At 38.8% G+C, this 15,152-nt stretch overlaps 1 protein-coding gene across 1 annotated transcript in view; it reads right to left on the bottom strand.

The window, feature by feature from the left end:
- Positions 1-10,575, bottom strand: part of FGF14 (fibroblast growth factor 14) — a 201,351-nt gene extending 190,776 nt beyond the window's left edge. Inside the window, exon 1 of the mRNA XM_045566625.1 lies at positions 10,383-10,575. Coding sequence (XP_045422581.1) covers positions 10,383-10,575 — 193 coding nt within the window. The remainder of the gene's footprint in view (positions 1-10,382) is intronic.
- Between the last annotated feature and the right edge of the window lie 4,577 nt (positions 10,576-15,152).

The raw sequence follows: 15,152 nt of genomic DNA, 5'->3' as shown, positions 1-15,152 counted from the left end.
AGTACCCATGTTCCCTCATATTAGCTTGTAGGAATGAACAGAGGAAACCTTGTGGTTGATACCCTAGCTCACCCCAGGGGTGAACCCAGGAAGACACTAGAATATAATGCTGATCTCTACTATTATTTAGGATTCATTGAGTTAATAATTCTAAAAATATGTACCCTGCATCTTTCAGACCTGTGTTCAAACACTACCTCTGCCAAGCATGAGTCCTTGTAAAAATGATTTCACTTCCTCTCATCCATAAAAATGAAAATAACATGAACTACTTCCTGTGGCTGGGAGAAATATGAGATGTGATATACAACACCTCTAATCCTAGCAAACGCCGTGAAGATGTTGGGTCACTTTTGCTACGTTTTCCTTTAATTTGACAGGCATAAAGCCAAGAAGACGACTTCTGCCTTGCATAGATTTGTCTAACTTCTTCATTCCTCCCTTCAAATCAGACCCCACCCCCAGAGAGAAGGGAAACAACAGATGCATTGCCATCTTCTCTACACCAGGTTTGGCCTCAGCATGAAATACTCTTCATGAAAACAGCAGTCATCTCATTTGCTGGAATAAGGATGAGGCAATTATTGAACAATCTAAGCCACAGAAATGATTAAGGTGCTGGTGGCATTTACTTATGCAGAAAGATTAATAGAGTTAAACAATTGTAAGTTGGTCAAATGGTAAGAAGAATAAAAAAGCCATGAACAAATATTTAAAGGGCATGATGTATCCAAGGATAGGCAGGAATTATTTACAGAAATTTAAAGAGATAAGATGAAGCATGTGGTAGAATAAAAAGACATTAAGTAATGAGATGCTGACTATTTTAAAGGCCTTTTCAAAAAAGAGAGAGTTGTTGGATTCTGGACAAAACAAACAGCTACCCATCCAGCATGCAAGAGTTTCCTGAGAAAAGTTACTGTGTTCATATAGTAGCTATTGAAGCCAGTAGTTACATATCATCCATAGAGGATATAATGAGAAGAGATAATAGAACTCTTGTCTATAAACTTGTTTTTATACTCCAATTGCCAGCTTTTTGCCATTTCTTATACCTTAAAAGTTTTTTGTCATTCTGACAAAAAATAAAATAGAAAAATCAAAAACAAGTGCAAAAAGGTTATCTTAATTTTGTTACCAGAGCTGATAATTATGTACCTATAATTAATAGGTAGATACAGAAGAGAACGTATTAGCACTAGTTGAAAAACTTAGACATAAAGATAAAGAGCAAATATATCAGTGAAAATATTCCACATACAGAAAATAAACTATATTAAATAGCCCTTCCTGAATTTATGATTATTTTTTCTATATAACACTTTGAGTGATATTTGCCATTAAGCAAATTAACTAATATTTTTAGTTTGCCATTTATTATTTGCCATAATAGTTATTAAGGAGTTTGAAAAACAGTGATTGTTTCATCACTAATCTATTATATTTGTATATAAAGACAAAACAATTAAAAGACTAACACCTAGAAAGATAGCTGAAATTCTTCTTTCTATTTTATGGAGACAAGTCACTCAGTCCAAACACAAATAGATGTGATGAAAAGAATATTTTTCCCAAGTAAGGAAACACCAAGCATTGCCTTCTAATGGTACCCAAATATCAACTGATGACTAATAGTGTTTGGCTGAACTTCAAGTCACATGATGGCAATAGTTAACACATTAACATACTCAGTTAGAAATCCAGATGTAATGCAACTATGAAAGGATGATCACATGAAGGTTTTGGTGAGATAAGTGATAGCATAAATGTATTTTCTTGCTAACTTTGCCTACATTATAGTAAAAGATAGAAATTCATTGTAAAAATTTGAATGCCAAATGCTATACCACTAGGATAAGAACTAAGAACAGAATCTTGGGTATAATCACCTACAGGTCATTGGTGACCTTGACAAGAATAGTTTGTTGGTCGGGACAAATACATGATTAGAAAGCATTCAGGAGAGAATGGGAGAAGATTTGGAGATTTCTCTTTCAAGGAGTTTTGCCAATAAAAGACTACTGGTACAATAGCTAGGAAGGAATCCATGATCAAGAGGGCATTCTTTTTTTAAGATGAGATATATTATAGCACATTTATATGCTGATGAGACTAATAGAGTAAGATGTGGAATAATATAGTAGAATGATGCAGAAGACCGCAAGAAATTGTTGGATTGATACCCCTGAGTAGGAGAGAGCATCTACTGCTCAATTGACCTTAGACTGGAGCACAAAAAGTTTATTCCCAAGTTCAGTAGGAAAAAAAAGAAGAGTAAATGGATGTATCTGCAGATAGGTTTAAAAAGGCAGTTGTGAAGTATGTGAAAATTTATTTCTGATTATTTCTATTTTCCCAGAGAGGTAGAAGTAAGAACATAGTTGAGAGTGGTAATGGGAAAGGAGATATAAGAGACTGGAAGAGAAGGAAGGTAAGAAATATTATCTAGTTAAGTGGAAATAATTTTTTAAAAAAGAAATGGACCAAGGGCCCCCTTGATTTTATTGATGGTGAATTTAAAGTAGGACCAATCTATGTGTTTGTGTGTTTTTCTTCAGCCAAAATTAACTGTGTAATTGCAGGCACAAAATAGGTAGGCAGTTGGATTGACCAGTTAGTTTTACCATGTAAGTAGGGTAATGAGAAAAAAAGAGTCAGATGAGATGAATCAGTAAAAGATCTCCAAATAACATAAAACTAGATTTGTAAGGCATTACCAGAGTCAAATTTTCATTTGTGTGCAATCTCTATAAAGTGCATAATACAATTTACAAACAAATTAGACTTGACTACATTATGTTTTTCCATCATCAGTTTTAAGAATAAGATACAAGAATTCATTGGAAAAGGACTATGAACCAATGGTAATTCAAAAAGCAAAACTCATACAGTATCTAGATTTCTAACAGTCTGTAATTTTCATGATTAACTTGTGACTTTATAACCTTGATGATTTGCTTCAGTTTATCATGTAAAATAAGGCTCAAGGACTGTAACCAATAAGGCAACTTAGAAATTAGAAATGTTTAAAATACATAAGACAGGAAAATTAATGAAAGTGTAATGCAAGACTGAACATGAAATTCATTACATAGTAATGAGCAGTCCAAAGGAATCCTTTTGTAAAATTTCAGGTCAAAGTTGCAATTCATTAAGGAAATAACACCAACATGCACCTCATCCAGACACTATTGGAGACCAAAGTTCCATTCCTATGTCAAAAATGATTTGGTAAAATACAGCATTTTTTTTATGGTCTCTTCCCCTAAAATTCACAAATCAGTCTCCACTTATGGGTTAATCTTCTTACATCCTTGATTTAAAAAAGTTAATAGCATATCATTATAATAATAGTAATTGGATTACCATTGTAATAATAATAATATTAATAATAATTGTATTACAATTAATCCAGTCAATGGATATATATGTTGAGCATCTACTATACTCCCTGAAGTAACGTAACTTCCATTAGTGAAGAGTTCACAATGTCATAAAGAACTGAAAGGTATAAAGTAGTGGAGAAGAGAGAGGATTTCAGGATAGACAAAATTTTTTCAAACTCTGGCTGTGTCACATGCTAGCTGTAAATCTTCTGGCAAAACACAAACTCTTTAAGCATAAGTTTCCTAGGCTCTGAAATGGTGATGAGTTTCAACTAATTGAGATGATGACATAAAATAAGCGGCAATTGAGAATGGGCATTGATTAAGAGCAGGAACTCTAGAATCAGACTAACAACCTGATCCACCCTTAATCCCAGTCCCACTCTTCAACGCTGTGTGAACTTGGACATTTTACATAACAATCTTTTATTTTGTTTGTTTCAGATTCCTCAGTTATAACATGAATGAGTAGCTAATATTAGTATATTACCCATTAATGGATAATTTAGTGTATTAATAGATGGATAAGGTAGTGTGCCTACCACATAGGTTTGTTGCGGAGATTAAATAGTAGTACTCAACAGACACAGAGTGAGTGTCATGTAGGTAGTTGTTAAACACATTAATAATTACCCTGTCAAGTATAGCCATTGCTGTGTGTTCATTAATTTAACTGTCACTTTATGCCACTGTTGCATGTATTCCTGAGAAAGATGAGATTTTTCATTCACTCAACAAGTATTTGTAGAAGTGTTAGTTGTACGCCAGGCACTGATGAGATTGTGGATTTGAAGGGGCCGTGAACTATGGTGATACCATGTGGGTCCCTATTAATACCTGTATAACAAAGAATTATAAAAGCATAGGGTGAAACGTGCATTCCACAAAAAAAACTACAAAATATAGTTTTGTAAAAGTGGAAATTTCTCTGAATGACAAAGTAGTAACTATCACAAAATGTATTAGAAACTGGTATCTGGATTCCTAGTATCCATCCCTACTGCTGTCCTCTCACCTCAGTAAACAGTAAGGGTTGACATATCTATGTGACTGGAGTTTCTTAAAATGAACGTTGGGATCATTACAGGTAGAATTACTAAATTAGTTGTTTTTCAAGTCATGCCAGCACTGTGACTGGCTTAAATTGCCTTAATCTCCCTAAAATGGTCTATTACAGGTTTTTTACCACTATGTTTTATTTTAGCTTTTGGGTGCTGTTTAAAATGTCATATACAATATGTATTATCTAAATACTATAGTCTTTTTTGGCTAAAGTTTCTCACCATTTGAGGAAAACTTAATATCAATTATAACTAGAAAAAAACCTAGAATTCCAAAACTAATGGATAAATCAGATTGAAAAACCTTTCCCTTTAAATTTTTGTCATTCTTTTAAAATTAATAAATAAAATTTAGAAGACTTGACAGTTTACATTAAAGACAAGGGAGGTTCTTGTTCAATTTGAATAAAATTATTCAAAGAGTAACATTATAAAGAATGGAATTATTAACAAAAAACACAAAAGTTCGGAGCTAAATGTAAAACTATTCTAATAATTACACTAATTTGAAATATAAAGTGAAACTTGTAATTGATTATGGTAACCTCAGGGTGGGAGGGGATGGGACACAGGGTTTGATGCCTCTGAAATTTTATATTAGGAAAAATGTTAAAGGATTTCTTTACTAGACAGTTGGCCATGAAGTATTAATTATTTTCGCAGGATATGTAAACTCAACTCAATCTATGAATATAACTCAATCCAAAGCAAATCATCTTCTTTAACTTTAATTATGTGATACCTAACCCAAGCCATTTTACACATTACTTATTGCATCACTGCAGTATTAACCATTTTCAGAAACCTATAGCAAATGTTGAATGTTGAACTGATAACAATTTAGCTACAGGGAAAAAAATGCATAAGCAAACACCTTTTTTTGTCTCTAACATTGTTTCATTTACCAATTCAGTAATATTCCCATAAGATCTCTCACTTACACACTTCATTTACAAAACATTCCTTGTTAAAAGATATTTTAAAAACAAGACATTTCATTTGAGAATCGCTTAATTTTTTCTAACCCTTATACAACAAACAAATAATAAAACTCTGTCTAATTATCAAAAAGTTAGCAACAGGTATTATCAGAAGATGTATAGGAAGAGTCCCATAGACATGGCCTTAGAAAATTAAAAAAAAGAAAGAAAGAAAAAGAAAAAAGAAACATACTCCCAAAAGTAAAGAATGAAAAGAATGATACCTTAGAGGGGAAAAAAAAAGTTCTCTTTAAACAGTAAAAATAATCATGTGGTCTTTGTATTATGTGCACATGGTAATGGCTCTGAAATGGTAGCATGAAAAATGGTGGTCTTTTGATTACTATTTGCTATTGATTATTTCTTGAGAGTGGACACTTCTTTCATTGCATAGTACCTTGTAAAAAGAAAGTGCACTTTTCCTAGGATAACTGATGGGTTTCACTATCACACTTGAGCAAAGCAGTTTTGTTTACATAGGTGTATATACATTTCTGTTTTTTCTATTACAGATTAACTCGAAAATATATTTTAAGTAGCTCATTTTTCATTCCTTATTTCTTATGATGTCCTGTAATTTATTCTGAGTGAGATGTGTTGGTGAGAAACCCACACAGCTACTGATTAAACATACATGGCACATAATAGTATGGCTCTTATGATCACGGCCAAAAAAAAAAAAAAGTAAATCTTGAGAAACAATTACATTAGCCCCACCAAAGATTTGGAAAGGTTTTATCCTGCAAAAAATTAAGGCTCTTGTTTGGTTTAAAAACTCATAATAAAATGTAACACTTTTAGGACAAAATGTTCATTTTACATAATTGCATTCAGTTTCTATTTTAGTTTTCATTTTTTGGATAAGATTCTAAATAATAAAATTACTTGCAAACTGTTGATGTCCTTGTGTATTCCTCTTTCTTTAGCTAAATTAACATATATTCTAAATATCTATTTGCATATATTAATTAGGACTTAAAATAAGGTTGGTTATACTCTTGAATTCTTGTAAATAACCACAAATATGTAATCACCCTCTAACCCCTCATAAAGAGATAAATTATATGTATTTATTTAGGAAAAGTAAAAATTACATAAAAATTTGAAAAGAGCCTTTATTTCTAAAATTACCTAGTTAGAGCACTGTGGTTCAAGGACAGTTTTGTTAGATTTGGGCTTGTGGATGTTCCTTATGTCACTCCAGTTCAAGGGCAATAATGAGCACCCAGACCACGGAAAACACTTCATCAAGGTTGGAGATCCTCTAAGGATGCAGAAAACACAGACCTTGTTTCTTAACTATAATCAACTGGATCTGTGTGTTGAATTAATTAGTATCTGATATAAACAACAGGGAGGGATAAAATACCACAGGAGGGTTATTTTTAATTCTTTTTAAAAAAAAAAATTCTTTGTTTTTTTTTTTAAACACCAGAGATTGATACCAAGATTATTTTTAATTTTATGCAATGAAGAGAGACTTCTCAGAAGAGATGCCATTTTCTCCAAGCTTTTAGAGAAATAATTTCAACAGGTGAGGATAGAAGTAGGGAGAAGATTCTAGGCACACAGTGAAGCACAAAGAAAAGTACAGGGATTTGGAAGCACATGGCTAGATTGGGGTACAGTGAATTATGACACTGGAATCTATAAAGGTAGAGAAAGAGTAGAAGGACATGAACCCAGAAAAGTGGGATACAGTCATAGTGCTCACCATACTAGTAACAGCCATCTGGCAAATTTCTATTCTTCACAAGAGTAAGTAAGCTGGTACAAAAATCACCCTTCTATGGGGTAGGAATGATGGAGATGGGGACAGTGCAATACACATTACATTAAATAAATTAATTATAAATATAAATTCACTACAAATTAATTATAAATAAATTACTACTTAATAAAATACTAAAAAGGAAAAAAAAACCTGCTTTTAAGAAATGTACATTACCCCTCCCCAAAATACAAAATGTGGAGGGTTTTTTTTTTTTCTACTTACAAATATATCAAAATGCATTCTACCTGGCATCACTGGCAGTATACTTAAATTTTCTATGCTTTTTTTTTTTTTAATTCCAGTGGGCTAAGATCTCTTCCACCTCAGGGTCTTTGCACACACATTGCTGCTTCTGCCTACTCTGAAATCCTCTGCATTCTTCTCACAGGTCAGCTCTCAACCTGTGGATCCTGCTGTGGCCAATCCCAACTACCTCATCTAATTAGATCTCTCTCCCCGCTACTCTCACCCCTATAATTCTCTACCTCGGCCCTCTTCATACTTTATAAGACTTTGAATTTTGTATTTTCTTATTTATTTGTTCTTTTCCTTATGTAATGACTTCCTACCCCATGTTTGTGAACATCATGAGGCAGGAATTTCAACTGTTCTGTTCATTGATGTAAACATAATACCTGCAACAGGGCCTAACAGATTGTAAAGATTCAATAATTGTCAATTAAATGATTTTCAAATATAAGATAGATAAAACTGTCATATTTAAAAGTTGTATCTTTAAATTAACAAATAGCATTTTAAAAATTTCCTGGGGGGAATTTCTATGTGTGTAAAAAAGTGTGTAAAACAAGTAAAAATGCTTGAAAATATTTCCTGAAATAATAGTTAATTGAATAATTGAATAATTATATAGTTATATATAGTAATATAGAATTATACTACTATATATCAATCAATATATAATTTGTGTAACATAAAGTTTTAATATTTGATTTGCTTAAAATTAGTAATACTAATAAATTAACACTGATACTCGAGATATATCTATATTTTTCTTCATTCTTGTATATATAAGAAATATAAGAAGACTAAGACATGATTCTGATGAAATTTTCTTCTAATCTATATTCTCTTCCATTTTCCCACCAAAAATAAGGTGGCAAAAGTGACCTCAAATACATTTTTCTTATCGATCACTGATGCATGCCTCTCTTTTCCAATTCAGGAATACCAAGAGAGGAGTCAGAATTGAAAATAGAGAAATAGACCACTAAGAAGCTCAGATGTCTTTCTACACTGGGGAAAGAAGTATATCCTCATCTTAAAATTCATTAATTGTTCTCAGGGGGTATTTTAGGGAAAAAAATTCATTAAGTGTAAAGCAAATCCTGCTTCATCACACAATAGGACACAACACATTTATTGTTAATACTTATAAAATAAACTACTGGTTATGTATTTAAAGCACATTTTAATCATTGCTGATATTAAAATAAGCTTCTTTTGAAGAGAATGTGTTTCCTTTAAGAAGATAGCAAATTTAGAGCTCTATGAGGTAAAGACTGTATTCTAAGAGATAATCTGTTTGGTGCCATAAAGGGAGAAGCAAACAATTCAAGGCATGATAATGTGACGCCCCAGCCATGTATCAGCAGTAATTAAAGCCGTCATGCTAGTTTCATAACAGAGGTGGGCTGCATAAGTCTCCAGGCTAAAGCAGAAAAGTAAAATTCATTTTTCTTAATAGCATCTATCCTACTCTGAAAATATCATTGCCCCCAAGTTCTCCATCCAGAAGTTTCTCCTATCACATTTATATAATTTTATTTCCTTTAGAACTTCCACTCTGATTTTCCTCAGATGTTTGCCTGTTAAGCTTGATACTAAGTATGCTCCAGTTTCTTATTGTGAAAATGAGCAATTGTGCTTTTGAAACACTTAGGATTAGCCTTAAAAAAAAAAAAAGCAATAAAACTTTTGGTTACAAATTTGTTACTGTGTGGACAAACCCACATCCACATAAAAACACATCTATAGCATCTATTTCTATTCCCTGGCTTTGGAACAACTGGGCATTTAAAACAAATACAGCTGGGCACTGAGAATTTAATGTGCTGGGCAAACATATACTCCCATTAACGTAAATATATTCTTCACTGTTTCCTGCCAAGCCCACTTGCTTATGAAAAGCAAGCAATCCCCATCTCTCCCACAGAACACCTCACATACTGTCACAACAACCACCCTTAGCAACTGGATGTGGAGACAAGCAGGGAGACAAAAGCGGCGGCTCCATCTCCCATATGGGTTGCTTTCTCAGACCCTGACATTTTAAAGCCAGCAAAAGAAGGTCATTGTAGGCACTAGTTGTTTTTCATGAAAAAAAAAAAAAAGCAAACAAACAAACAAAATCCTATAGTAAGGCAACTATTCTAGTTATCTTTATGTAGTAATGGCTTGTTTTGCTTCATGTAATTCGCTAGTTTTCCATTAAAACTGACACATACTGGGGATTTATACTTCCCCACCCTTCCCTCCCCCCACTTCGCACTCCTTGTTTAGACTCGCTGTGCCCCTCTCCGCATCCCAAGGTTTGACTGAGGGGCTTCCGCGCGCTCAGTGCTGCCCACTAACCAGCTTTTGGGTAAATCTCACTAGAACTAATCCTTAATTCACAACCAGCCCCCGCTCAATTCTCGTACACCAGCCCCTGCTGAGGGCGCGGTGGGGATCACGGCACTTGCCGAGGTCCAAGGAGGTTTCCAGGGGAGCCCGGAGGCCAGGTGAGGCCAGGCACCCAGAAATTCCTGCCATCCAGAATCAGACTGGGAGCGGCGCGCCCCTGGGGTGCAGCGGGAAGATCCTCCCCCAGCGTCCTAGAGTCGGATGCCATCCTCTTGGGAAGCCAGACTCTAGGGACAGAAACATTTTCTAGGGCCCAGCGGGCGCAGGGCTCGGAGCGGGAGCCAGCCAGCGGGGAGCGGGCCAACTTGCCAGCTCTTGGCGGGGTTGAGTGTTCAGGGGCTACAGGTTGCCTGAGAGCAGATTCCCAGATCCCCGCGGACGGCGATGGGAGCGCGCTGAAGGGAGCCCTGGGGGGTTGGGAAGGGTGGACACGAGGGACAGAGGGACAGAAGGAGGGAGGGGAGCACGGAGAAGCTCCATCCAGGCGGGGACAGGGGAGATATCTGAGGCGCACCTCCCGGCAGTGACCCACACAGACCTTGGCGCCGCAACCTGCGCTTCTTGAGGCCGAAGATGCGCACTTTGGAGAAGATATCCACCAGGTTGCCGTTGCAGAGCCCGCGGTTCTTGCTGGGGCTGCTCCGCCTCCTGCTGGCAGACGGCCGGTCCCAGTGTTGCTCCCGCGCCTGCCGCTTCTGGCGGATCAAGCCGCTGGCGATGGCCGCGGCCATGGTGGCCCAGGGAATGGGTCCGGGGCAGGAAGGGGACAGAAGGAAGGGGAGCCGGGGGGCCCAGGAGAGGCAAGGGGCGGTGCAGACCGCGGCGCACCTTCAGGGAAGTAGAGGGGGGCGTCCGGCGGGGTTGCGGAGAGGGTAAGGGCGCTCAGTCCCGACTAGGTCCCATCGCCCTCTCCGCGGCGCGCGGGGCCAGGCGCGCAGATGCGCCCGGGGCGCAGAGGGACTGGCCGCGGGAGCCGCAGGTCGTGGCCGCTGCCGCTGGGCTGCGTCGGCGTCCAGAGCGGGGACCGCTGCTGCGGGCGCTGCCGGTCACCGCGCGTCGCCGGAGCCCTCTCGGGGGTCGCCACCTCCGCTCGCGCTGCCTTCCTGCCCTGCCCGCCTCCCGGGCGGGCGGGAGATAGAGCCGGCCGCCTGCTGCCTGGGCGCGGGCTGGAGGGCAGGTCCTGGCAGTGTCTCGGCGCGGCCGTCTGTCCAGGGCGCGGGGCAGGACTCAGAGCCCGGCTCCGGCTGCCCCTGGGCCGGTGCCGCCGGCGCCGCCGCCCGCTCCAAGCTTCTGCCCGTGATTGTCAAGTGCTTTGGAAATCAGCATCTGGAGAGAGCAATCTTCTCCCCTGAGATCCTTAATCAAAGCGCTCCGTTCCCAGCCCACTCCACTCCCACCACCTAGGTGGTCTCTCCCCTATGTATCTCTTCAGAAAGAAAAAAAAACTACATATAATAATGATTAAAATAACAATAATAATAATAAAGAAAGCCAAAATGGATTGCAGGGGCGGGGTGCCAAGAGGCTGAGCCAAAGCAGGTGGAATTGGAGGAATATCGGTGCGCTTTTTCTTAGATGCAACTCGCTGGTTCCCGAGGCTTCCGCGGCTTAGCTGAGGCTTCTCGGTCTCAACGTGGCTCCTGGTCCACAGAAACTCCCGGCGGCGGTTGAAGGGCGAGGTGGTTTCCGCCCTCCCCGCTAATCCCTTCAGCACCGAAGCCCCCCCACCCCGGGGAGGCGGAGGGAGGCGAGTGTGTCCCGAGGAGGAGGGAGGTGCCTCCACTCCTCACCTAGTCCACCCAAACTTGCAGGACCCTCTCTTCTGCTGCCAGGAAGGATAGGCTTGTCATTTTGGGAGGAAAACACGGAGCAAAAAGGAGGGAAGGGGAGAAAGAGAGAAGACGTGGTTATGTGGTATGGAGAGACCCCGTTCCCAAATCTGCTCCCAGCACTTGGAGGAGGAGATGACAGCCGTTGTAGCTGCTACAAACAGCAGCTGGATAGGACAAACGCCCAGGAGAATATTGGGCAGAAATATTAAGGGAGGAGGGGAAGGTGTCACAGTATTCCAGTGACAGCAAAAAGCAGCCAGACTGAGGACACTCCAATTTGAACTGTTGACTTTGGGTGTCCCTGGGTAGAGAAGCTCTGTCAGGGAGCAAAGCCGTATGAACTGTGTCTAAAATTCAAGCACAACAGCTGCCGCCTCTTCTCCTGGATTTCCTATGTTCCGACAGTGTTCTGTCTTGGATAACTTAAAAGATGAAGGTCCAAGGGAAAGGGAGGGAGGAGAGGGCACCCCCAACCCTCAAAGAAAAGAGGTTGGGAGAGAAACACTTCATGCTTGGATGAATACAGATCTGTGGTTTCTAGGATACACCCAGAGTGACAGAACCAAGTGCAGCGCTTGCTCGAGGCTTCATACTCTCCCCCCCCCTTCCCTTTATGTTGTTTTGCCTATCATCACGGGAAGACAGAGAAAAAGAAAGGCACAAAGGACACTTCTCCCAATTCAGTATGAAGGATGGGGGAAGAAGAATCATTTGGTAATCAGGAGACCTACAAAAATCTTCTCCTCCAGTGACTGCTTTAGAGCTATAAAGAGGGCAGGCACACTACACAGGCAGCCCTGGGAGCAGTTCTGAACCAAAACATACTTCTCTTTGTCTCAGAAATAGGCAGTAAAGTACTACAAAGACTCACCACTAGGCAACTGGGAGAAGTGCAGCTGAGAGCCCATTACTGGGAGGCTGGACACCTTCTGCTCTACACAACTTCTCCACAACTGCTCCATGTGAGCAGCTGCTGCTTAGCTGCTATTCTTTATGTTTACTCCATATTTACCAACAAGGCTGCTTTTGGGAGGAGAATCAAATCTAACTGGAGTGTGTAGATTTGGATATAACGCAGATTCGGTTGGCTTTAGGATGGTGTACATAGTATTTACTATTAAAGAGCATTTTTAAGTTTATTTTCTTCACTTTGCTGTTTCATCTACAAAACAGCACAATTATTGAAAGGAATATGTCAGAGTTATTTTGCCAGAAATTTCCAATCCCGAATGGCCTCTTGAGGTAGTAAAAGTGAGAAAAAGGGGCATGCAAATTATTTTGTTGTGTCTATTTTCTGTTTCATATTTCTCTGCTCTTCCACTTTTGGTGAGTGTGTGTTTATTAAATATGTTGTGTTGCCATGCCTCTACTCAAAAAGGGAAGACCATTTATAGAAAGATGAATGTACCTAATAAAATGGCTATTAAAGTGTGTCTGTTTTATTTTAAAAATTCGCTGAAATAAGTCCCACTGAACACTGAGTCACTACTACTCTTGGATTCTGTTATTGAGGAGAGGCCATTTGGACATTTCAGAATTTCTAGATTTGAATTTATGAAAGACTATATGGTTAAAGAACACAGATTTATATAAAGCTTCTAGTAGTGAGTTTTTGAATAAGTAAAATGTTAAGTATAGTGACCACTTAAATCTAGTATAACTTCCCCAACTAACATACCTAGATTGTTTTTAAAGATTTTTTTAAAAAACCTTTTGATGTCTGTGAAACCATATGAATTTGAAAACAGTGAGATTAAGCTTTTTGTTATTATGGCTGTGTTAATTATTCCCTTTCCAGGCATATTCTTATACTGCAGTCTTTCCCCCAAATCCTTGGATTGGTGAATCAGGGAGGTCCGTTTTGGTTCCTCAGACCCTCCTGCATTTTTCAGCAGCCTCCAGTCGGGGCTGGGATTCAGCACCACGGACAGGGATCGTGCCCCAACCTCACCTCTCTGAGCCGAGCAAGTTCTGCGGTGAAAAGCGGGGGCTATGAGGGTCTCTGATACTTTCCATCCTTAAGAGCAGTTTCTTTCCCCTCGACCCCCACCAAGGTGGAAAGGAAATTAATCCTCACAGCTTCTACTGACATTAATAACACACCTTACAGCACAAAGCTTTTCAGCTTTTCGATAACCGAGTACTCCTTTATTGAGCCTTCCGACCCCTGGCTTAGCACCTGGAACAGCGGACTCCTGAGTCTCGGGTGTCTGTTCAGACTGTGAATTTCAGACTCCTCGAGAGGTCATTTCTATGTGGCTTTCGATTTTCAAGGAGCTTGGTAAGGGGCAGCGTTGGATAACCAAGGTCTTTTAGCTTAATCCTTGCGTTTTCCTCTTACCTCCCCGAAACACTGTTTGGTTGTTTACAGATGGAGGTAAGTGAAAGAAAACGCAAGAGAGCCATCTGCTGTCTTAAGCTGTGATAAAAGAGTGTGCAAAGCTGGAGTGAAACCCGATTCACAGCCAGGGAACACAAATCCAAACGTTACTGTAGTTAAGAAAATAATTTCTCACTCATCAAAATCTCCTAGATTTTGTTAATTTCACCTTGGACTCTATAAAGACAAAAAAAAAAAAAAGTACTGCTTAGGTAGTGTAGCTCCTAGCCAATCTGTTAGGAGTCTGAACTTTGATTTCAGATGCTCTTGGTTCATTTTTTGACTCTGCAACTTCCTGGATATATAATGACCTCTACTAAGTTGTTTTACTCTCTCTCAGCCTTAATTTCTTCAACTCCAAAATGAGATGATAACAGAAGTCCCTCTTCAACTGTTGTGAGATCAAATTTAGTAAGTGAATGTAAAGATACTAGTACAATGTCTGTCACATCCTAAGTGCTCAGCAAATGACAGCTATTGCTGTATTATCTTCCAGATCACTCATTTCTACCTTGTACATTCTTTTTCAATTTCCATATGTTTTATTAAATATCAAAATATATGTATTCCCATGTATATTTCCTCACCCCCTTGATGAATACATGACAAGATTTTAGATAATCCGAAACATAAGAAATGATTTTAAGTTTTGGTGAAAGAAGTCCAAGTTTAAACCATAGTCATTATTGACTAGATTTGCAAACTTAGTCCTGTAGGCTTATGTTCCCACCCATTGAATGCTGATGATAAAAACATTTCTCTGCTTCTCAGAGATTATTATGAACACCTATGAGAAAATACTTTCAAAACCATAAAGTACCTTACAAACATTAGTTTGGAAGGTAATTAGTCCACTTTTTTGCTGTGCTTGAAAATTTCCTGAAGATGCCATGTTCCCTTTGTCCCTCTTACTTTGCATATGTTTTTCCCTCTACCTGGAACATTTTCATTGCTCCTTCATTATGCTCTCTTTGGTAGTATAAAGCAGTGGCTAAAGCACAATTGGAGTAAGGCAAAGTGTCATTAAGCAATTCAGTCATCCTCCCTAACCCTCGGTTTCCTCTTCCATAAAATTGTAATAATAATACAATAAGTT

Source organism: Lemur catta, chromosome 13 (genome assembly GCF_020740605.2).
Source record: "Lemur catta isolate mLemCat1 chromosome 13, mLemCat1.pri, whole genome shotgun sequence".
Taxonomy (NCBI): Eukaryota; Metazoa; Chordata; class Mammalia; order Primates; family Lemuridae; genus Lemur; species Lemur catta.
The sequence above is the reverse complement of the archived record's forward strand: the minus strand, read 5'-3'. Positions and strand labels throughout refer to the sequence as shown.